General features: G+C 43.5%; 1 protein-coding gene across 1 annotated transcript; it reads left to right on the plus strand.

Moving 5' to 3' along the window:
• Nucleotides 1-26,188, plus strand: LOC110525309 (mucin-19). Its single transcript, XM_021605320.2, has 8 exons — nt 1-12,888; nt 13,040-13,153; nt 14,032-14,145; nt 16,448-16,606; nt 17,056-17,138; nt 23,381-23,525; nt 23,876-24,097; nt 24,183-26,188. The coding sequence occupies exons 1-8, from the start codon at nt 246-248 to the stop codon at nt 24,386-24,388; spliced, it is 13,686 nt and encodes a 4,561-aa protein (XP_021460995.2). The 5' UTR covers nt 1-245; the 3' UTR covers nt 24,389-26,188.

Raw genomic sequence — 26,188 nt, forward strand, 5'->3', positions numbered from 1 at the left:
CAAAGGAGGGATTTACCACATTGTCTGTCAGTGGTGACGCCACCCTTGAAACAGCTGTTGAGGTTGCTGCTACTCTATCAATCGGGACAACTGCAGAGGTACCTAAGTTTATTTCTAGCGCAGTTCAGACACCGGAAAGTGAGGTGACAGAAAAAGATGCAAGCAGCACAGAGAAACCATCAGTTGCTTTAATTTCAAATGTAACACTCACAGGCGATAAAAGCTCAGGTGACCAGACCCCTGATATGTTTACCAAAGAGTCTGTTACTACAACAGTTTCTTCTGAATACAGCACAGTCAAAGCAGAACAAATCACGTCCACGACTAAAGTTTCTTCTCTGTTTAGCACTGAGAAACCTACCACAGCGCAACAGGACACTGCAACAAAAGACAGTGAAAAGACTGCTACAATTTCAGCAACTTCTCTGTTTAGCACTGAGAAACCAAGTCATATAACGACTTCAGTATCAAAGGAAATTGCAACAGTGGAGTCTATAATGACTGCTGCTGCTATTACATTTTCTTCTCTACATAGTACAGAGAAAACTGCTCATTTTGAGATTACCATCCTAGAGGAGGAGAGCTCAGGAGATCTGACTTCTGATATGTTTACTACTCAGTCAGCTGCCACCCCTCTTTCTCCAGTGTATGGTACAGTCAGACCAAAACAGCCAGGGGCACCATCAAGTTCTGAAATGCCATCAGTTGTTCCTTTTATTGATGAAACAGAGACAAGCACCGCCCCCACTTCAGAAGGGGATAGAAGGTCAAGTGGTTCAACACCTGAGATTTTCACTAAGGAGTCATTTGCAAGAACTGCATCCACATCAGAGTCAGTTAGTGCTTTCACTACAACAAGACCAACTGTGACCTCAAGTTCAATCTTGACCCTTACAGAGGAAGATGGTTCTGGTGACCAGACCCCTGATATGTTTACCAAGGTATCTACTATTGCAACATCTCTGGATGTCACCTCACAGACAACAATTGCAATTGCCCTGCCTTCAGTCACTGCCATTGTCGAGAAAACAACAGGTTTGATTTATACCCTCAGAGATGAGGGATCAGGGGACACAGCTGAAATTATTCCCCAAGAATCATCTACGACTCCCATTGTTACCCTGATAGATCAGACACGGGAACCAATGGAGACATCAGCTACAGTGATCGGAACCTCACAGGAAGCACTCACTGATATAACAGAATCTGGACAGACTAGAGAAACAGGAAGGACATCAGGTATTCCCCTTATTGATGATACAGAGAAAAGTTCAATTCTTGATATGTTTACCAAAGACGCTGCAACCACCACGGTCTCCGCTGTTTTCAGTCCAGAGAAACCAGGACATGTCGGAATGACAGCATCACATGAATTTGCAACAGATGAGACCTCAAAGACAGCTCCTACTTCTGCTTTGTCTCTATATGGCACAGAGAAAGCAGGACAAGTAACAGAAAAATCAACAGTTATCCCTATTACCGGTGACATAGAGATAAGTTCATTCCTCACCTCTACAGGTGAAGAATGCTCAGGTGACCAAACAACTGAGATATTTACGATGACTTCCTCTGTGACACCTATATCTTCTTTGTATGGCACAGAAGAAACAGGTTTAGCTAACATTGCTGTCACATCATCCACATCTCCAGACATTGAAGAGGTGTTCAATGACAGTACCGCAGAGGCTTCACTCGTTGAAGATAAACCTTCAACTGCTCAAACTACCAAACAACTAGAGGGAGAACTTACGTTCCTCAGTACAGCCCCTGACAAAAGTTCAGTCCTCACCACAGAAAAAGGGAGCTCAGGTGATCAGACACCTGATATGTTTACCAAAGACACAGGAACAATAACAGTTTATTCTCTGTTCAGTACTAAGAAGCCAATACAAGTAGTGACTACAGCATCGCATGAAACTGCAGCAGCTGAAATATCAAAGATTACAATCACTTCAGCGTATTCTCTGTATAGCACTGAGAAGCCTACCACAGCGTCACAGGAAACTGCAACAGCAGATAGTAAAAATACTTCTACAACTATAGCAACTTCTCTGTTTAGCACTGAGAAGCCAGGACATATAACGACGTCAGTATCACAGGAAACTGCAACAGTGGAGTCGAAAATGACTGCTGCTGCTGCTACAGTTTCTTCTCTACATAGTACAGAGGAAACTGCTCATGTTGAAACTACCATCCTAGAAGAGGAGAGCTCAGGAGATCTGACTTCTGATATGTTTACTACTCAGTCAGCTGCCACCCTTCTTTCTCTAGTGTATAGTACAGTCAGACCAGAACAGCTAGAGGTACCATCAAGCTCAGAAATGCCATCAGTTGTTCCCATTATTGATGAAACAGAGACAAGCACCATCCTCCCTTCAGAAGAGGATACAAGCTCAGCTGGAGCAACAACTGAGATGTTCACCAAGGACTCTGTTGCAACAACTTCATCCACATCAGAGTCAGTTAGTGCTTTCACTGCATCAAGACCAACAGTGACCTCAAGTTCAATCTTGACCCTTACAGAGGAAGATGGTTCTGGTGACCAGACCACTGATATGTTTACCAAGGCACCAGTTTCAACTATTGAGTTTGTCAGCAGTTATTCCACTGTTCATACATCGACTGGACAGGTGATGGAACAAAACAGTGCATCAACACAGTATACACACAGCCCCTCTTCTCCCAGAGACTTGGAGGGATCTGGAATCTCAAAGACAGAGGCTGACCAAGAGACAACTCAGGCAGAGGGATTAGGTGTGGAGGTAGTAGATGAGACCACCACTAAACCACAGGACCTGTTCTCTGTAGTCACAGATGAGACAGAAATCAAAGAGACCGAGAGTAAATCTGAGGCTCTAGGTGTTGCATCCTCAACACAGTCCACACAGCTCAGCCAAGAATCTACATCATCCCAAAACCCTCTATCCACTAGCACAGCTGAGACAATAGAATCAGCTCCTGCTTCATTGTCTGAGCAAGGAAGTGGAGACTTGACAGAACCCACCATTTCAGAAAGTGATGCCACAGAGGGTGAGAGTTCAGGTGATGACACATCTGCTATTACAACAGTCCCACTGCATACTGCATCATCTTCAACAGACTCATTGGTTACAAAATCAGTAAGCACTGAAGTAACTCATGGAACCAAGGGGGTTGAGCAGACAGAAGAACCAACAGGCACAGATGGACCTTCCGCTGGCCCTGTCTCAAGTGTGACAGCCTCAGTGGTCACATTCACTGATGAGGAGAGCTCTGGCTACCTGACACCTGAAATGTTTACCAAGGAATCTACTACACCAACATCACTAGGGTCAGAAGCTTTGATGATCACATCTTTCTCCGCAATCATCAAAATTGACCAATTCCAAAGCACAACTGTAGGAACAGTCATCACACCCACAGAAGAAATAGATGAATCACCCATAGAATCTCCCACTGCAGCAGTTGAAACTTTGGCGCCTTCTGTGGACCAAGCAGCTGGACTAGCAAGCACATCATCACCATTTTTCACTACATTCACTTACGTAGACATGGGGGTCTCGGGAATCTCAGCAGCAGATGACGACCAGGAGACAAGTAAACCTGAAGGGACAGTTGAGGAGGCACCAGTGGAAACCACCACTAAACCACAGTACCAGTTCACTGTAGCAACCGATGAGAATGAAATCAGAGAGACTGAGAGCACAGCTGAGAGTCCAAGTAATGTTTCTTCAATAGAGATCACACAGTCCCAAGAATCCACATCAACCCAATCTCCTTTCATGTCAAGCACAGGTAAACCAACAGAGGCTTCCACAGCCTCCTTCACAGAGCAGGGTAGTGGTGACTTAACAATAGACTCTATAGCTGAGGATGAACAGAGAGAGCACGAGAGTTCAGGTGAAGACATCTTAGATGTGTCCACTAAACAACCTGCAAGCACGACTGCTCCTCTCCTGTCTAGTCCAGCAACAACAAAGGAGGAATTTACCACATTGTCTGTCAGTGGTGACACCACCCTTGAAACAGCTGTTGAGGTTGCTGCTACTCTATCAATCGGTACAACTGCAGAGGTACCTAAGTTTATTTCTAGCGCAGTTCAGACACCGGAAAGTGAGATGACAGAAAAAGATGCAAGCAGCACAGAGAAACCATCAGTTGCTTTAATTTCAAATGTAACACTCACAGGCGATAAAAGCTCAGGTGACCAGACCCCTGATATGTTTACCAAAGAGTCTGTTACTACAACAGTTTCTTCTGAATACAGCACAGTCAAAGCAGAACAAATGACGTCCACGACTAAAGTTTCTTCTCTGTTTAGCACTGAGAAACCTACCACAGCGCAACAGGACACTGCAACAAAAGACAGTGAAAAGACTGCTACAATTTCAGCAGCTTCTCTGTTTAGCACTGAGAAACCAAGTCATATAACGACTTCAGTATCAAAGGAAATTGCAACAGTGGAGTCGATAATGACTGCTGCTGCTAATACATTTTCTTCTCTACATAGTACAGAGAAAATTGCTAATTTTGAGACTACCATCCTAGAGGAGGAGAGCTCAGGAGATCTGACTTCTGATATGTTTACTACTCAGTCAGCTGCCACCCTTCTTTCTCTAGTGTATAGTACAGTCAGACCAGAACAGCCAGAGGTACCATCAAGCTCAGAAATGCCGTCAGTTGTTCCCATTATTGATGAAACAGAGACAAGCACCATCCTCCCTTCAGAAGAGGATACAAGCTCAGCTGGAGCAACAACTGAGATGTTCACCAAGAACTCTGTTGCAACAACTTCATCCACATCAGAGTCAGTTAGTGCTTTCACTGCATCAAGACCAATAGTGACCTCAAGTTCAATCTTGACCCTTACAGAGGAAGATGGTTCTGGTGACCAGACCACTGATATGTTTACCAAGGCACCAGTCTCATCGATTGAGTTTGTCAGCAGTTATACCACTGTTCATTCGTCGACTGGACAGGTGATGGAACAAACCAGTGCATCAGCACAGTATACCCACAGCACCTCTTCATCCAGAGACTTGGAGGGATCTGGAATCTCAAAGACAGAGGATGACCAAGAGACAACTCAGGTAGAGGGATTAGGTGTGGAGGTAGCAGATGAGACCACCACTAAACCACAGGACCTGTTCTCTGTAGTCACAGATGAGACAGAAATCAAAGAGACCGAGAGTAAATCTGAGGCTCTAGGTGTTGCATCCTCAACACAGTCCACACAGCTCAGCCAAGAATCTACATCATCCCAAAACCCTCTATCCACTAGCACAGCTGAGACAATAGAATCAGCTACTGCTTCATTGTCTGAGCAAGGAAGTGGAGACTTGACAGAACCCTCTATTTCAGAAAGTGATGCCACAGAGGGTGAAAGTTCAGGTGATGACACATCTGCTATTATAACAGTCCCACTGCATACTACATCATCTTCAACAGACTCATTGGTTACAAAATCAGTAAGCACTGAAGTAACTAATGGAACCAAGGGGGTTGAGCAGACAGAAGAACCAACAGACACAGATGGACCTTCAGCTGGCCCTGTCTCAAGTGTGACAGCCTCAGTGGTCACATTCACTGATGAGGAGAGTTCTGGCTACCTGACACCTGAAATGTTTACCAAGGAAACTACTACACCAACATCACTAGGGTCAGAAGCTTTGATGATTGCGGAGGAAGATGTGATCATCAGCATTGACCAATTCCAAAGCACAACTGTAGGAAAAGTCATCACACCCACAGAGGAAATAGATGAATCACCCAAAGAATCTCCCACTGCAGCAGTTGAGACTTTGGAGCCTTCTGTGGACCAAGCAGCTGGACTAGCAAGCACATCATCACCATTTTTCACTGCATTCAGTTACGTAGACATGGGGGTCTCGGGAATCTCAGCAGCAGATGACGACCAGGAGACAAGTAAACCTGAAGGGACAGTTGAGGAGGCACCAGTGGAAACCACCACTAAACCACAGTACCAGTTCACTGTAGCAACCGATGAGAATGAAATCAGAGACATTGAGAGCACATCTGAGAGTTCAAGTAATGTTTCTTCAATAGAGATCACACAGTCCCATGAATCCACATCAACCCAATCTCCTTCCATGTCAAGCACAGGTAAACCAACAGAGGCTTCCACAGCCTCCTTCACAGAGCAGGGTAGTGGTGACTTGACAATAGACTCTATAGCTGAGGATGAACTGAGAGAGCATGAAAGTTCAGGTGAAGACATCTCAGATGTGTTCAGTAAGCAACCTGCAAGCACGACTGCTCCTCTCCTGTCTAGTCCAGCAACAACAAAGGAGGAATTTACCACATTGTCTGTCAGTGGTGACGCCACCCTTGAAACAGCTGTTGAGGTTGCTGCTACTCTATCAATCGGCACAACTGCAGAGGTACCTACGTTTATTTCTAGCGCAGTTCAGACACCGGAAAGTGAGGTGACAGAAAAAGATGCAAGCAGCACAGAGAAACCATCAGTTGCTTTCATTTCAAATGTAACACTCACAGGCAATAAAAGCTCAGGTGACCAGACCCCTGATATGTTTACCAAAGAGTCTGTTACTACAACAGTTTATTCTGAATACAGCACAGTCAAAGCAGAACAAATGACGTCCACGACTAAAGTTTCTTCTCTGTTTAGCCCTGAGAAGCTAAAACAAATATTGACCAGAGAACCTCATGAAACTGCAACAGCTGAGACTGCAAGTAATGCTACAAATACAACTTCTTCTCTGTATAGCACTGAGAAACCTACCACAGCGCAACAGGACACTGCAACAAAAGACAGTGAAAAGACTGCTACAATTTCAGCAACTTCTCTGTTTAGCACTGAGAAACCAAGTCATATAACGACTTCAGTATCAAAGGAAATTGCAACAGTGGAGTCAATAATGACTGCTGCTGCTAATACATTTTCTTCTCTACATAGTACAGAGAAAATTGCTCATTTTCAGACTACCATCCTAGAGGAGGAGAGCTCAGGAGATCTGACTTCTGATATGTTTACTACTCAGTCAGCTGCCACCCCTCTTTCTCCAGTGTATGGTACAGTCAGACCAAAACAGCCAGGGGCACCATCAAGTTCTGAAATGCCATCAGTTGTTCCTTTTATTGATGAAACAGAGACAAGCACCGCCCCCACTTCAGAAGGGGATAGAAGGTCAAGTGGTTCAACACCTGAGATTTTCACGAAGGAGTCATTTGCAACAACTGCATCCACATCAGAGTCAGTTAGTGCTTTCACTACAACAAGACCAACTGTGACCTCAAGTTCAATCTTGACCATTACAGAAGACGATGGTTCTGGTGACCAGACCCCTGATATGTTTGCCAAGGTATCTACTATTGCAACATCTCTGGATGTCACCTCACAGACAACAATTGCAATTGCCCTGCCTTCAGTCACTGCCATTGTCGAGAAAACAACAGGTTTGATTTATACCCTCAGAGATGAGGGATCAGGGGACACAGCTGAAATTATTCCTGAAGAATCATCTATGACTCCCATTGTTACCCTGATAGATCAGACACGGGAACCAATGGAGACATCAGCTACAGTGATCGGAATCTCACAGGAAGCACTCACTGATATAACAGATTCTGGACAGACTAGAGCAAAAGGAACAACATCAGTTGTTCCCATTTTTTATGAAACAGAGACAAGCACCATCCTTACTTCAGAAGAGGATACAAGCTCAGCTGCAGCAACAACTGAGATGCTCACCAAGGACTCTGTTGCAACAACTGCATCCACATCAGAGTCAGTTAGTGCTTTCACCTCATCAAGTCCAAAAGAGACCACAAGTTCAATCTTGACCCTTACAGAGGAGGATGGTTCTGGTGACCAGACCTCTGATACGTTTACCAAGGCACCAGTCTCAACGATGGAGTTTATCAGTAGTTATACCACTGTTCATACATCGACTGGACAGTTGATGGAACAAACCGAGGCATCAACACATTCTACCCACCTCACCTCTTCACCCATGGACTTGGAGGGATCTGGAATCTCAAAGACAGAGGATGACCAAGAGACAACTCAGGCAGAGGGTTCAGGTGAGGAGGTAGTAGTTGAGACCGCCACTGAACCACATGACCTATTCACGGTAGCCACAGATGAGACCGAAATTAGAGAGACTGAAAGCACATCTTGGACATCAAATGTTGATGCTTCAAAAGAGTTCACACAGTCACAGGAATCCACATCAACCCAATCTCCTTCCATGTTAATAACAGGTAAACCATCAGAGGCTTCCACAGTCTCTTTCACAGAGAATGGTAGTGGTGACTTGACAATTGACTCTACAGTTGAGAATGATGGTACAGAGGATGAGAGTTCAGGTGAAGACAATTTAGACGTGTCCACTAAGCAACCTGCAAGCACGACTGCTCATCTCCTGTCTAGTCCAGCAACAACAATGGAGGAATTTACCACATTGTCTGTCAGCAGTGTCACCAGCCTAGAAACAGCTGTTGAGGTCGATGAAACCCTATCATCTGGCACAACTGCAGAGGTACCTAAGTTTATTTCTATCACAGCTCAGACCCCGGAAAGTGAGGTGACAGAAAGAAAAACAAGCAGTACAAAGAAATCATCAGTTGCCTTAATTTCAGATGAAAGCTCAGGTGACCAGACCTCTGATATGTTTACCAAGGAAACAGCCCAAACAGAATCCATTGTGTCAAACACACCAGGCCCAGATGATGAGGGTCATGTCAGCCCAGATACTGAAACCCCCATCAGTCCAGATGCTACACAGCCCCCTGCTACTGTGAATGATCGCACAACTATGACTGATAGCACAACTATGAGTGACCGTACAACACACCGATTCCATATAACCGAAAGAGACCATACTACGACGAGAGCCCGTACAACAGTGAGTGATCATTCAACTGTTGGAGACCACACAGTAGCAAGAGACCACACAACTGTCAGAGACCATACAACAGTGCCTTTTAGATTACAGTCATCCACATTCACTGCTCTCCCCTCTATTATGTACCAGGGTGTTACTGACCAGCAGGTCACCTCAACAAGCAGCCAAACCAAAACTGACCAGACCCCCACCATGGTGGTGCACGGTACGAAACCATCAACAAGCACAGTTATCATATTTACAGAGGAGGCCGGAGATGAGGACACACTGTTCTCCACTGTTACAGAGAGCATGACCACAACCCCTGAGATTATCACTAAAGATGAAACCATAATTGACGCTGATACTGTGGCAATGGTTGAACTCTCCTCACCTCTCTACCCCACCATCTTTACAGAGGAAGCATGGGGAGTCACAGCCATTACCATGACACCACAGTCCTCAATTACAATGACAAAAGAACCTGAAGGGTCTGGGACAGATGACTGTTTGTCTTCCACAATTGACTCACTGAGTCTGGCCACAACACAAATCCCATCAGTCACCTCTGTAGATATATCTGCAGAGGCAAGTGCTAAGACAACAAGAAGGTCTGCAAAAGTTAAACATTCAGAGATTGTGAGAACGACCACCTCGTCATCTGTAGAGGATGTTTTTAGTGAGGTGTCTACTTCAGTGTTTGTGTCCTCTGTAGCTCAAACCACCCAAACCAGAGCTCTATCCACGGAGTCCAGCTCTCAGACGGCATTCACCACACCAACTGTGTTTATTGATGAGTTCTCCGGAGATGGTGTCACTGGTGAGGAGTCTGATACAGAGCCTACTCCTTCTGCCCCTGTATCATCCCAAGCATCAACTCTCCCCATAGATACAAGCTCACAGACCACAGTTAGCAGTGAGGAATTCCCGACAGATGCAATTGAATTATCCACCACCCCTTCTCCTATTACTGTTAAAGCTAGAGTAGAAGACACATCTGATGAGCATTCTGAAGTGGAGGCCACAACAACTTCATCTAGTTCCACCCAAGCCACCAAGGTGTCTGACACTCCTACACAACATACGCCAGTGTCCACTGAAGAAGACAAAGGGACTGTGAAACCAACCAGCCCATTGCCTGTTGATGAGTCTTCAGGAGAAGACGACTCTGAAGGCTCTGGATCTGAGACCTTCACCTCTGTAGTGGAGACCTCCCAAACCACAATCCCCACCTCAACAGCTGCTAAGGAGGGTGACGCGACAGAGATTAACATTCTAGTACCTTCATCTTTAGAGGAGGGCATCTCTGGGGATGACATGAAGACTTCAAATCCCAAACCCTCTGAAGCCACTTCCTCTCTGTATAGCAAAGATAAACCATCAGTTGCTTCCATTTTGGATTTAACCTCCACAGATGAAGAACGCTTTGGTGACCCAACCCCTAAAACGTTTACCAAAGAGTCTGTTACTGTACGTTTACAAATGACATCCACAACTACGGTTTATTCTCTGTTTAGCACTGAGAAACCTTCACTTTCTTCCATTTCGGATATAACCTCCACAGACGAAGAGAGCTCTGGTGACCATACCCCTGAGAATTTTAGTAAAGCGTCTAAAACAACCACCGTTTCTCCAGTTGACAGCACTGTCAAAATGGAGCAGGTAACAGCCACAACAATGTCACCTGAAAAAGCAACAGCAGAGATTGAAAAGACTACAACTACTACAGGGTCGTCTCTGTTTAGGACTGAGAAAACAGAGAAAGCTTCCTCCCAGGCAAGTTTGTCTGTCCATTCCACTGTTGCGCCATCTGTAATGCTCCATGTGGTGGACCAGTTTGTCACAGATTTTGTCCCCGAGGTGGACGTGACAAAACTTGAAGAATCTTTCCAACAGGCTAGGTCTGAGATTGCATTTACCCAACATGCATCTACCCATACCTCTGCTATGTCAGTCACTACAACAGCTTCTTCTGTACACAGCACTGTCAAAGCAGAACAAGTGACAACCACGGTAAGGCCACATGTGATGTCACCAGAAGAGACTGCAGCCATTGATCCGACAGAAACACCAACAGATGACATAGAAACAGGTTCTACAGATGAAGAGAGTTCTGGAGATGAGACAAGTCCGATGACCACCCAGGAGTCTCCTGTAACAGAAGCTCATTTACACAGTAGCACAGCCAAGCCATTGCAGACATCAACATCAGCTGTCTATGAATCCGTGGCTGACCTTACCTCTCCTGAAACAACTGCTGATAGTGAAGAAACCAAACAGACAGACCTATCTAACACAGGACAGCCATCATATATTGCCAGTTCAGTGAAAAGCACAGTGATCTCAGTCCTACCTGATAAAGATAAGGAGAGCTCAGGTGACCAAACCCTTGACATTTTTACCAAAGACTTACCAACTACTACAGTTTCCTCTCTGTTTAGTCCAGAGGAACCTACAACAACATCACAGGAAACTGTAACAGAGGAGAGTGAAGTCACTGAGCAAACTGAGAGACCATCAGGCTCTGGAAAACCATCAGCTACCATCTCTGTCTTACCTTCCACAGATGACCAGAGCTCAGGTCACCAGACAAGTGAGGGTTTCACTACAGACGATTCTTCAACAGAAGATCCTCTCTTGGCTAGCACAGTGCAGGCATTTGCCTCTGTCTATTCCACTGAGGCAGCATCAGAGTCTGACGTGGTGGTCCAGTTTGTCACAACATTTGCCCCCATACCAGACATGACAACACCAGAGGAATCATTTGAACAGGCCAGGTCGGAGATAACATTTACTCATCGTCCTCATACTGATCTCTCTTCTGAGGAAACAGCATTGCCTACAACCAGTCCCATGCTGCCTAAGGAAGATTCAAGCCAGTCTTTAGAAACTATAACTGCACCTGCACAGAGCTCAGAATCAACTTTTGTCTCTACTGCTTCTTCAGTGACTGATGCTGTTTTACCCACACCAGAGGCAGAGGAACAAGTTGAAGCTTCAAGCCAGGTACCTACAACAGAGGAGGCAGAACAAGAGGCTGCGGTTGAAGAGACAAGCGTTCCTATCATTGTTTCTCCGCTAACTGAGAAGGTATTAGAAACTAAAGTGAACAGCACACCATCTGCAATGACATACATTTATGAAATGGTGGACTATGAAAGTACCTCAGAGCCAGTACAGGTTAAATCTATACCTTCCGTCGTTATAACCACCACAAAGCCTGAGGTGGAAGCAACAGCGCTCAGAACTGCCCCAACGCAGAATGTCCCAACACAGACTGTCCCAACACAGAATATTCAGAGTGTGTCATCGAGTTCAGAGAGCAGATCAGATGAACTGTCCAGCCCATCTGTGACTCAATCAGTATTATCCTCCTATAGCTCAGAAAGCAGTTTGGAGGAAAAGTTGACAATTGCTTCAACCTTGAAGCCAGAGAATGACACAACAGAGGAGACCACCCCATCCCTCTTTGTGACTCAGACAGAACTGACAGCCGCCGTCACTGGTTCACCCTCTCTCACGACTTCTAGTGTTGAAATTAAGTCAGCCGGTTCTGAGAGCAGTCCAGAAGAAAATACAGTTTCTGAGAAGCCAGAGATTGACACTGTGGAGGAAACCACCCAATCGTTGGCACAGATTCAGACCGGGGTTTTGCCAGGTGTCACCAGTCCACCATCTCGCCAGTCTCCAGCCGACCCCGGAGCGGAGTCCCTTAGTGTCGTAAGCTCCTCTGAGAAACATGAAGCACAGGGTGAAATTGAGGAAGTTGTTACTCCTACCACGGAGATGCCAACGAGGGAAAAGCCAGAGTACACAACTGAATCGCCAGCAGGAACACAGAACCAGCCAGAATCAGTTGCTACAATCCACAGTATTCCTTCATCTGTGTCTGCGGAGGAGGAAACCATGGACTATGATAATGTATCAGGACCTACGTTAGTCGAGGGTGAACCCCCCATCAAGGGAGTAGAAACTACCACTTCAGCTGAGACCAGACTGGATTTGGGGCACACGATCGTTGGCGAGACAATTGAAATTGCAGGTATGTGGTTGTCAATGTTACAATGTTATTGTGTGCTATGGAAATATCATATCATAATTTTAAACGTTTGTCATTTAACGTTTATCTTCTCTAGAATGTGAAGTCAATTGAATGTTTGTTTTCCTTTTTCTACTTCTTATTTAAAACACAGGCATCCACTCCTGCACTGAGAACATTTGTCTGAATGGGGGCTCTTGCTACAGACGCGGAAGTCTCCCCTCTTGCAGCTGTGCCCCTGGCTACAGTGGAGATCATTGTGAAACAGGTATGCCAAAAATCGTTTTCAGTCAGTGGAGGACTAGGCATTTTAGAGTAAGCTTTTAGTCTCAATGTGCTAATGAGATTCATCTCAACAAAAGGACCAATTATTTCCTGAAGGCCATATTTATGTGTAGGCCTTTCATTTTGTTGGCTTACTGGTGCAGTAGCCATGTGCCAAAATTAGACAACAGGTATTATCTGCATGCAGTAATACCCGTAGTACTACTTATGTAGTTTTTTGGAGTATCTGTACTTTTCTTTACTATTTATATTTTTCACAACTTTTGTTGTACTTTTTACTCCATAAATTTTCCCTGTCAGCCAAAAGTATGTACATTTTGAATGCTTAGTGGGACAGGAAAAAGGTAAAATTCAAGTACTTGTCAAGAGAACATCCCTGGCCATCTTTACTGCCTCTGATCTGGAGGACTCACTAAACACAAATGCTTCGTTTGTAAAATATGTGGAGTGTTGAAGTGTGCCCCTGGCTATCCGTAAATCTGATTTTGTTTCGCTTTCAAAGCAATTTGAAATTATTTATACTTTTACTTTTGATATTTAAGCATATTTTTGCAATTACATTAACTTTTAGTACTTAAGTATATTTAAAACTTAAAACATTTAGACTTTTACTGGGTGACATTTACTTTTACTTTAGTCATTTTCAATTATGGTCTTCAGTTTTACTCAAGTAAAAATGACAATCGGGTACTTTTTCCACCATTGTCTACATGTTGTAATTTGAATTCCGAGTTCATCAGACATGCATTTGTTTTGCATGTCCATCTCCTCCACATCTGAATGGTTATGCAGTTGTTCTTTCAGTTTGTTTTATATCTCGTGCAGTATAATTTACCCATGCTTTTTCACGTTTCTTTTCAGACATTGATGAATGTCAGTCCAATCCCTGTCACAACGGAGCTACATGTGTTGACGGCCTGAATTCCTTCACCTGTGTTTGCCTCTCAAGCTACGCTGGACTCTATTGTGAAGAAGGTAGGTTAGTTAGAATATCCATGGGATCTGTCAGTAAACTCTGTCATTAGGATTCTATCCTCATTAAACATCAGCTGAATGAAAACATTCGAGTAGATATTTGTTAAAAGTTGTTCCAGCTTTTTCTCCATCATTCAGGCACTAGTACTTATAAAGGCTTGCCATGCAAAGGAGAATATGACATAGTAAAATAAACAATGGCAGTGTTCTTAGCAACGGTGTGAGGCGCTCCAACGCTGGCCTGTATTTCACACAAAAATACATCACTGATCATTGAATTTAGATCACAGAGGAATGGAAGTTGGCTTTGTTGGTGGAAAGTCATAGATCTCCAGATAGCTGTGTGTGATATGATCAGTTACCTGAGCCCTTGGGAAATAGAGTGAGACTCTTAGACTCTGAGTCATTCAGATACTGGAGGCAGCGTAGAAATGTGTGGTCAGAAAGCCAGGGGCTACAGTCTCTTCACATATCAGACAGACCATAGATTGTCACAGTTTTCCATGTCTGCAAACACAATGGTCTATTAAAGAAATCACAGACAATTGGTTAATACCCACGAGTCCAGGTGTAAAGTAATTTTCCAGTACAGGTGTTTTCGACTTCATGTCCTCTCTTGTTCAGCTCAACAATGATCCAATCGTTCACTGGCCCTAAGCAGGGTATGTCACTGCATTTTTTCAACAGAACCTGGATTGAGCCTCTCAAGCTATATGTTTAAAGTTTGAAGGTTTAATGTCACATGCACAAGTACGGTGAAATGCCTGATTATGTCATTCAGACCAACTCATAGCCTCTTATTCTCTATTGAGTCTATAGCTTGACTGCACCCCATTTTGTCCCTGGTGTGTTGACCCAGGGCATTATACATGCTGGCCAGTCTGTCCTGACCATACTCCGAATGTTGCTGCCATTACTCATCACTGAGTCAGGGCTGGATCCCGTATGCTTAGATCCAGCTGTTTTCTCAGGGTCTCTTGCCAGAAGACAAACAGAGAAAAGGCTATGATAACACTCTTTGTTTAGCCCATATACAGCTGTATTAAGGGAAGAGTGAGAAGGTAAGTAGTAAATATAAGTAAATAGATGTTTCACAGTAGTACACACACACACACACACACACACACACACACACACACACACACACACACACACACACACACACACACACACAAACACAAACACAAACACAAACACAAACACAAGCACACACATCATGACAGGGTTGCCATCAAAATGGTTAATGAAATCTGATGTTGTAGACATATACTTAGATAACCACTAGTGTCGACACTCCAGATTCTTTCTCTGGGGGCTAGAGGAGAGAGAGAGAGGGAGTGAGAGAGAGTGAGGTGAGTGAGTGAGAGAGAGTGAGAGTGAGAGAGTGAGCGCACAAAAGAGAGAGCAAAAGAGAGAGTGAAAGAGAGAGAGATGACCATATTAGTAACACATATTTCTCTCAGATTACACAGACCCACAAAGAATTCGAAAACAAATCCAATTTTGATAAACTCGCATATCTATCAGGTGAAATACCACACTGTGCAATCACAGCAGCAAGATGTGTGACTTGTTGCCACAAGAAAAGAGCAACCAGTGAATAACAAACCCCATTGAAAATACAATATTTATGTTTATTTATTTATTTTCCCTTTTGTACTTTAACTATTTTCACATTGTTACAACACTGTATATAGACATAATATGACATTTGAAATGTCTCTATTATTTTGGAACTTGTGTGAGTGTAATGTTTACTGTCCACTTTGTATTGTTTATTTCACTTTTAAAGCCCCTTGAATTGAATTGAGAGGGGGGGGGGGGGGTGGGGGCTCTGATTAGAGAGCAGTCTGAGATAACAGCAGAGCCAGGGGGCTCAGGGTGACCTTATAAAGACACACAGTACCCCGCTCTCTGTCTCCTAGTTATCTCCTGAAACTAATTGGTGTGCACTGGATGATAGGGATGAAACCTAGATCAACATGCAGATAGGACCATGTACCTACAGGTGTTGGGTGGATTAGACATTCTTAGGGGATAGTCTCTTTTTCATTTTCAGTGAAAATATAGTGAAAGGTATTACAATGTGTGTACCCCTTTTATTCATTAATCACATTACCTTTTTTTGCCAAGTTGTAGACTCATGCATTGTTAACAATTCCCCCCCCCCCCTCAATCAATAACAGTTTTTGAAAATGTTATTGTGTCATTGTCCGCGGATTCTCAGCTGCTGTTATCTTTTTTATTGTACCGTTGAAGCACAAATGTCTGTGATACACATCCATTCTCTCTCTCTCCTCAGACACTGAGACGTGTGACTATGGCTGGCACAAGTTCCAGGGCCACTGCTACAAGTACATCCCCCAGAGGAGGAACTGGGACACAGCGGAGAGAGAGTGCCGGGTACAGGGGTCACACCTGGCCAGCATCCTCTCCCATGATGAGCAGCAGTTTGTCAACCGTAAGTGTGTTATCACACACATGCACGTACACGCCAGGAAAACAATGCTATTAGTTGTACACAAGACAACACAAGACACAAAGCCAACCAGAAAATAATGCTCAATGACACAGTCTTAACCGTCTGAAAGTGACTACAGTATTTCACAAGTGTCTCGTCTTAAAGTCAGTATACACTAATCTCATTAAATGAATATGGGCTGTGGAGCAGAGAGGCATAGTGGATTACTACAGTAGGTTTTTTGGGGTGGTTGGCAGCAACAGTGGAGTAGACGACAAATGTCTTGGCTGAAAGAGAAAGAAAACGCAGGCATTTGGAACAGGAAGAGTGATGCATGTGTAGAAAAATGCCTCTCTCGCTCTCTCTTTATGGAGGGACTGAAAAGCGCCTAATAAGGCATTGGAATCAACTCATTGACCTCCTGTGTTCTGTTGTGCCCTTCACGGCAGGCCTTGGACAGGACTACCAGTGGATCGGCTTGAACGATAAGATGTACGAGAATGACTTCCGCTGGACCGACAGCACGCCCATGGTAAGAAGAGGTTCTCACACTTTTTAGCCTCGACAAAGTGTTGAATCCCGGTAAATATTTACAGGGATACTGCTGACAAACACAGTCATCTAGGAGATGTCATTTCCTGCAGTGGTAAATGAGGAAACTCTCTGGTCACTTTCTCATGACATACCCTACTATCTCCTCTACACCCTTTGGACAAGCTCACTGTCTTGGCGTCATGCTCATAGAAATATAATGAATAGAACAGGCGTCCCCAGTAAAACAAATAAAAAATAAAATAAAAAATAATCGGTGCTGTGAGTTGTTGAATCAACTGACATTACAAAAAAATACATTCCATTGCATGAGTCACATCAGTTAACATCATTTGAATGACCGTTCTACATTACCATGGGAATTATTGCATCATAATACCAGGCAGGCATTGCAAGTGTACCCATGAGTTTCCCAGTCAAATTGCCAGGGTTAGAGGTTCCAAGACCGTTCTTTTCATTCTATTGCTATGGAAATGCTACTCTACATGTCCAGTGACATGTGGTGCCTTTCACTAACAACAATCTCTGTCATTCACAAACTATAACAATAACCACACTGGCTTGAATTGTGTGTGTCTGTTGATTGTAAGAGATGGAGAAAAATAGACATAATGAGCCTCAGTATATGTAGTGTATGTGTCTGCACAAGTGGAAGCATGTTTGTTTGTGGTCATGTAAACGCACTGCAGATTCCCCTCACTAGACAGGAAAGTGGTTAATTACTACTTTCGGCCAGGTTGTACAGATTGGCTCTTCACTTCAAAGATAAGACCCCACCATCACCAGAGAGAGAGGGGTGGGGGGAAGGGCGGAGGACCGAGAGGGCCTGGGGGGCAGGAGATAAGCGGTGTCATTTTGCGGGCAGATTGAACCCCCTCTCAGTTGAGAGAGATGGGAATAAAGGTGTCAATGACGCAGCAGAGAGAGGAGCTGACAGGCGCAGACAGGTACAGGCCTCCCCCTCTCCTCAGGAAGGACATCAGGCAGCCAGACACACAGATGGGCAGCACCTGTCCCCGGCAGCAGAGAGAGATAGGAGGGGGGTGGGGTAGGGTAGTGGGCCTGGGTGGGTGGTCAGCATTACTGTATTGCGGCTTTATGTGGAAACAGAGTGTATATACCTTAACAGTATTACATTCTCTCTTGTGTAAAACAACAAACACATTTAACACACATTGATTCCCAATTCATTCAGGAAATGTAGGAATTATAATTTGCATGTTTGGGGTCATTTTGGTTTTGTGGGAGGGAGAGGCTGTTTGATTATTTTGGGGAGGATGCGTGGGGGCTGTTGTGGGCATTTGCTACGTCAGTCAGCTGAACAGGAAGCTGAGGTTGTGTTTGCTAACCGTAATAACAAGGTTCCTTGTGGGATCTTGCATGGGGCCTCGGGGGAGGAACAAGGTGGGGGGAGGGGGGGGTCAAGTCTTTGAACAGACTGTTTGAACCTAAAGCCAAGCTGAAAGATGGTAGCTCTGATCAATGCAGCGGTACATTCCACGCAGCTCTGCAGCTGTGTGTATACAGCTGCAGCAAGTTTGCTACAGCAGGAAAATAATCCTGCAGCAACAGGAAATGTGAATTATTATGTGGATTATATTTAATGTAAGTTTTGGATATGTAGGGTTGACACATTTTTCAATTAGGAAAATCAAGTCTGACATTTCAAAGAGGAAATTAGACAATTCAGAAGCTTTTTTTGTAGCTCAAATACTCTAGTATTACAGGGTGATAAAATTAAGATCTTACATCTGTATGATATTATAAACCGGGTAGTTTGGGTCCTGGATGCTGGTAGGCTGAAATTGTATTTCAGCTGTGTGTACACCGAGTGTACAAAACATTAAGAACAGCTGGTCTTTCCATGACATAGACTGACCAGGTGAATCCAGGTGAAAGATATGATCCCTTATTGCTGTCACTTATTAAATCCACTTCAATCAGTGTAGATTAAGACAATAGAGACAATTGAGACATGGATTGTGTATGTGTGCCAGTCAGAGGGTGAATGTGAAAGACAAAAGTTTTAAGTGCCTTTGAACAGGGTATGGTAGTAGGTGCCAGGCGCACCGGTTTGTGTCAAGAACTGCAATGCTGCTGGGTTTTTCACGCTCAATAGTTTCCTGTCTGTATCAAGAATGGTCCACCAACCAAAGGACTTCCAGACAACTATCCTGCAACAGTTATCCTGCAACAGAGTGATCAAATTAAGATCTTACATCTGTATGTGTGTGTGTCTACGACAATTATCGTGTGTTGAAGCAGAGTTACACTAGTAATGCCAGGCATGTATTGAATGACACACCATTACTGTGTAATGTGGAGGGACCATAGCAAAGCATTGAGAAGCCTCCTCTTAGCTCCTCTCCCACCTTGTTAGAAATACAATTGTTCCTGTCACAGGGAAATTATATTATTAATGTGGCATTGTAAATATACTTTACTTGGATGAATAGAGAATTAAGCAATAAGGCACGAGGGGGTGTGGTATATGGCCAATATAACACGGCTAAGGGCTGTTCTTAGCACGACCCAACGCAGAGTGCCTGGATACAGCCCTTAGCCATGGTACATTGGCCATATACGACGGGTATGACAAAACATTCCTTTTTACTGCTCTAATTACATTGGTAACCAGTTTATGATGGCAATAAGGCACCTTGGGGGTTTGTGGTATATGGCCAATATACTGTACCACGGCTAAGGGCTGTATCCACGCCCTCCATGATGCGTCATGCATAAGAACAGCCCGTAGCTGTAGTAAATTGGCCAGATACCTCACCCCCTTCGGGGCTTATTTCTTAAATATAGCACGGCTAAGGGCTGTTCGCAGGAACAAAGCGGAGTGCCTGGAGACAACCCTTAGCCGTGGTATATTGAGCATACTGTGTACCACAAACTCCCAGATGCCTTATTGTTAATATAAACTGGTTACCAAAGTAATTAGAGCAATACATATTTAATGTTTTGTCATACCCTTTGTATACAGTCTGATATACCACAGCTGTCAGACAATTAGCATTCAGGGCTCGAACCAACCCGTTTTATAACGGCCTTCGGAAACTATTCAGACCCCTTGACCTTTTCCATATTTTGTTACGTTACAACCTTTTTCTAAAATTGATTAAATAAAACAATTCCCTCAGCAATCTACACACTACCCCATAATGACAAAGAAAAAACAGGTTTATAGCAATTTTAGCAAACTAATTAAAAATTAAAACAGAAATACCTTATTTAGATAAGTATTCAGACCCTTTGCAATGAGACTCAAAATTGAGCTCAGGTGCATCCTGTTTCCATTGATCATCCTTGAGATGTTTCTAAAACTTGATTGGCGTCCACCTGTGGTAAATTCAATTGATTGGACATGATTTGGAAAGGCACACACTTGTCTATTTAAGGTCTCACAGTTGACAGTGCATGTCAGAGCAAAAACCAAGCCATGTGGTCGAAGGAATTGTCCGTAAAGCCCCCGAGACAGGATTGTTTCGAGGCACAGATCTGGGGAAGGGTACCAAAACATTTCTGCCGCATTGAAGGTCCCCAAGAACACAGTGGCCTCCATCATTCTTAAATGTAAGAAGTTTGGAACCACCAAGCCTCTTCCTAGACCTGGCCGTCCTGCCATACTGAGCAATCGGGGGAGAAGGGCCTTGGTCAGGGAGGTGACCAAGAACCCGATGGTCACTCTGACAGATATCTAGAGTTCCTCGGTGGAGATGGGAGAACCTTCCAGAAGGACAACCATCTCTGCAGCACTCCACCAATCAGGCCTTTATGGTAGAGTGGCCAGACGGAAGCCACTCCTCAGTAAAAGGCACATGACAGCGCGCTATGAGTTCGCCTAAGGCACCTAAATGACTCTCAGATCTAAAGAAACAAGGTTCTCTGGTCTGATGAAACCAAGATTGAACTCTTTGGCCTAAATGCCAAACGTCATGTCTGGAGAAAACATGGCACCACCCCTACGTTGAAGCATGGTGGTGGCAGCATCATGCTGTGGGGTTGTTTTTTAGCAGCAGGGACTGGGAGACTAGTCAGGATCGAGGCAAAGATGAACGGAGCAAAGTACAGAGAGATCCTTGATGAAAACCTGCTCCAGAGCGCTCAGGACCTCAGACTGGGGCGAAGGTTCACCTTCCATCAGGACAACGACCCTAAGCACACAGCCAAGGCAACGCAGGAGTGCCTTCGGGACAAGTCTCTGAATGTCCTTGAGTGGCCCAGCCAGAGCCCGGACTTGAACCGGATCGAATATCTCTGGAGACACCTGAAAATAGCTGTGAATCAACACTCCCCATCCAACCTGACAGAGATTGAGGCGATCTGCAGAGAAGAATGGGAGAAACTCCCCAAATACAAGCTTGTAGCGTCATAACCAAGAAGATTCAAGACTGTAATCGCTGCCAAAGGTGCTTCAACAAAATACTCAGTATAGGGTCTTAATACCAATGCAAACATGATATTTTCATTAAAAAGATTAGCAATAATTTCTAAAACAGTTTTTGCTTTCACATTATGTGCTATTGCGTGTAGATTTATGAGAAAAAACAAACAATTGCATTCATTTTAGAATAAGGTTGTAACCTATCAAAATGTGGAAAAAGTCAAGGGGTCTGAAAACTTTCCAAAGGCACTGTAGCATACCCCTCGGGAGATATTGTTTAATTCTCTATTCATCCAAGTAAAGTATATTTATAATGCCACATTAATAATATAATTTCCCTGTGACAGGAACAATTGTATTTCTAACAAGGTGGGAGAGGAGCTAAGAGGAGGCTTCTCAGTGCTTTGCTATGGTCCCTCCACATTACACAGTAATGGTGTGTCATTCAATACATGCCTGGCATTAATAGTGTAACTCTGCTTCAACACACAATAATTGTCGTACACGCCCTATTTCTGGATAACTTATCTGCAATTAAAAAATTGTCTGGATGTCCTTTGGTTGGTGGACCATTCTTGATATAGACGGGAAACTATTGAGCGTGAAAAACCCAGCAACATTGCAGTTCTTGACACAAACTGGTGCGCCTGGCACCTACTACCATACCCTGTTCAAAGGCACTTAAAACTTTTGTCTTTCACATTCACCCTCTGACTGGCACACATACACAATCCATGTCTCAATTGTCTCTATTGTCTTTATCCTCACTGATTGAAGTGGATTTAATAAGTGACAGCAATAAGGGATCATATCTTTCACCTGGATTCACCTGGTCAGTCTATGTCATGGAAAGACCAGCTGTTCTTAATGTTTTGTACACACGGTGTACACACAGCTGAAATGCTATGGATCAATATTTCCTCCGTCTTACAAATGTGCAATATGACAGTGTACATGTGTTAGAAACATTTTATTTCCCATGACTGTTTCCATCCTCCACAGCACAACTGTACCAGTATAATGTTTATCTGAGCAGGACTCACAGGCTCAGTTTATTTAGTGATTTGGCCTCTTTTCTGTTCCTTTGTTTGGCTTTGGAGCAAAGTCTCTCACAGGGTCCCAGTGAAAAGTCTGGAGGGTGATGTCATAGTGTAGCTGAGCAGTGGGTTACAGTGTCCTTTGGGAACTGAGGCAGCACTGTGGAGAGGTGAAGGTGGAGTATAGAAGTGTAGAGGGGGTGAGTATTGAGGGGGAGAGGGGTGGAGGAGGTGGGGATAGAGGAGAGGGGGTGGAGAGGGTGAGGAGAGAAGGTGGAGAGGATGAGGGGAGAGTGGAGGAGGGGTAGGGAGAGAGGTGGTTGGAGAGACAGATGAGTAGGATAGTCTGTTTGAAAGTAGGAGAAAGTAAAAAATGAACAGGCAGAAGGAACATAGAGCCCTCCAGTGGATGATATCAGCATTACATTAAGCTGCCACTTATAAGTCATTCAGAAATGGCCCCACCAACCTAACTACACACTGGAAAGCTATTTTAACCTCTTTGATAACCAATGTAATGGCCTTTACCCCAGAGGAGACTTGAGACTGGACTATCACTGACCATATCTATTGTTCCAATTATACCCCAGAGATAACGAGTGCTGCCAGCATGTTGTTAGCTGTTATTCTAAAATAAAGTGAGTGTGTATCTGTACTGATTTCAGCTCGGACAAAGTGAGGCACTTGCTAGAGGAAATTTACTAAAGTGTCTTTACTGTGATCCTGGTCCGATCCTTCTTATAATGATGATGATGATCCAATCGTGATGGTCTGTTTCTTCTTATTTTCCCATAGCAATATGAGAACTGGCGTCCCAACCAGCCAGACAGTTTCTTCTCATCTGGAGAGGACTGTGTGGTGATGATCTGGCACGAGGACGGCCAGTGGAATGACGTGCCTTGCAACTACCATCTCACCTTCACCTGCAAGAAAGGCACAGGTAAGACAGAAATACAGTTTAAAAATGCCACAAAAGTATTTTAGCCATAATTGTCCCATAATAATTGTCCCCCCTAGATATCCTAAGATGGATGCACTAACTTTAAGTCTCTCTGGACAGGAGCGTCTGCTAAATGACTGAAATGTTGAGAGCTATTTCAATCCACTAACAGTGTACATTTATCTATCTATCTATCTATCTATCTATCTATCTATCTATCTATCTATCTATCTATCTATCTATCTATCTATCTATCTATTAATCTATCATTCATTCATTCATTCATTCTTCCACCCACCCATTCATCCATCCATCCATTAATTCATTTGTTTATCCATCCATCCATTCAGCCATTCATTCTCCCATCAACCCTTGTGTGTTCTTCCCAGTGGCCTGTAACCAGCCCCCTCTGGTACAGAACACTCGTACCTTCGGCAGAAAGAGGTCACGCTATGAGATCAACGCACTAGTGAGGTACCAGTGTAGGGACGGTTTCATCCAGAGGCACGTGCCAACCATCCGTTGCCGTGAAGACGGTCGATGGGACATCCCCAAAATCGCCTGCATCAGTCGTGAGTACAGTAGATCGATTGATTGATTAATTCTAGTGAGGATCTTTCCACATTTTCTGACCAAATGCTATTGTTTCTTCCCCAGCATCAAACTTCCAGAGGGCCTTTGCGAGGAGGCAGAGTTACAGCCTGTTCAGTAGCAACAAATATAAGCGGCGGTCTGACGAGGCGGCGGCCCGACATCATCCTCACCATCGAGGAAGGAGAGAGCGGAGAGGCAAAAGACAAGCAGAATACAATGATCGCCATGGTTACGCTAGGTTACGTTTACTCAGAACTAGCAGAGCCTAAACCATAGGAACGCAGGACTGTTAGTTATGTGGATATATATATATTTTTTTTAATCGAATTAAAACATTTTAAGAACTTTAAAGAATGAAAGGACAAAAAGAAGAAACCCAAAGGATATTTACAATTTTTCTTGCTATTTTGATGGTGGAATCTTGGAATGATGTGATTTTAAAGAATATTCTTATAAAGGGACACTATTTTATAACAAAGCCAAAGTGGATACCTTCAGTTGGCTACTGGGAAAGTGTGCTGGAGATGTACTTTGGACCAAATAATGCATTCATCCGTAACTATACGATTTTCTCCATTTTATACAGACAGGAGAGCGTTCAACTCTTACATTGGGAAAAAGATACCGTCAAATTCCAGCTTTTGTGAAATTATAGCGCTTATGTTATGCAAAAGAATACAATTAATTTACAAATCGTCTGTGCTACTCAGGCACTGACAATCAAATGAATCCACAGTACGCAATCCATCTCTCTCTTCTCAACATTATTCCGGGAATGACATTTCAAAGAAAGAGGTTCTATACTTGTGTTTATCTTGTTGTTACACATGATTACTGTATGCAATACCAATACCACGCTTGGGACTATCCGATGACACACGTCACTGACCAGCCAGATTTCAGATCACAGAAAGAAAAACTGAAACATGGCGAAGGCCCATCCAATCAGAATTTAGATAGCTGGAGTCCTTTTATCACTAGCTCTTTGTCATCAGCTGCGGTCTTCATCCCGTCTCATCCATAGATATATAAAGAATATATGATGCGATGATGATGGGTTAATATTTGTGCACATCCATTTAACACTTTTGCTTTCTATTGTATGTTGAGAAACTAGAGAGGAGATTTCTAAGTATTATTTGACTGAGGGCCAAATGAGTGTCTCCTCCTAAGCCCTAAAGGCCTTATACATTGAAGTGAAGCCATCGACCTGTAAATTATTTGACTGTGTTGAATGAAACTATAGAAGGGAAAGGAGGGTTATGGAATGTATGTTTTCTAGACAATATAACCTGGAATTCCTTGCTACGTTTACAACAAATGCGAGGTATTTTAATGTTACTAAAACAATGTTATAAAAATCCTTTAAAAAATTAGCTTTGCTTCTGTTCTGCCCGAGGGGGTAACTTTTCTGTTTCCTGACACTGTAGGCGACTCAAGCTCTTCGCTTCCATGTGCTGTTTTCTTAGGTCAATGTAAAACTACTATTGAGAGAATGTACTTAGTGAAACACTTCGAAAGACTTGAACCAACACCTTTTTTAATAAAAGATACAAATAATTTATTTTTTCAAGCTGCTCTTCTTGCTACGTAATTGTTTTGTAAGTGAAATATTCTGACGATGCAATCACTTGGTCTTACTTGTCTCAATACTAGAATGTATTTACATGCTTTGTAGGAGACAGCTAACATCGCAGTATCTGAGTCAATGTGATGAAGATATTCCTTTATTACACACTACGCTAGATAGGCCTTATAGTATGACATTTAGGGGTCAACAATGGACCAAAGAGTAGGGCTTCAATCAGCTGAAATTGCAGTGTTTCTGTCACAAAACACTTTGTACAGATTTAGTGTTGCACAATTGATGACGGTCATCCAGCAGTTGTTGTTTGTCTTTTTTTATTTGTGTTTTAGCATCAAAGTGCACATAATAACATTTACAGTATAACTTTTTTTTTACAATGTGAAAGTCTGGGATGTTCGAGAAATACATTTCTAAATGAAACAAAACTGTTTTACCTGCTCTCAGTCGCCAAAGAAATAAAATAAAAAGTTTGCCAATTTTA

This window comes from Oncorhynchus mykiss, chromosome 6 (assembly GCF_013265735.2).
Source record: "Oncorhynchus mykiss isolate Arlee chromosome 6, USDA_OmykA_1.1, whole genome shotgun sequence".
Taxonomy (NCBI): Eukaryota; Metazoa; Chordata; class Actinopteri; order Salmoniformes; family Salmonidae; genus Oncorhynchus; species Oncorhynchus mykiss.

Bases quoted from the DNA above. Each gene is read 5' to 3' on its own strand.
- LOC110525309 (XM_021605320.2), top strand. From the start codon at position 246: ATGTTTACCAAAGAGTCTGTTACTACAACAGTTTCTTCTGAATACAGC. The intron at 12,889-13,039 runs GTATGTGGTTGT...TTTAAAACACAG, and splicing joins CGAGACAATTGAAATTGCAG to GCATCCACTCCTGCACTGAG. The intron at 24,098-24,182 runs GTGAGTACAGTA...TTTCTTCCCCAG, and splicing joins CAAAATCGCCTGCATCAGTC to CATCAAACTTCCAGAGGGCC.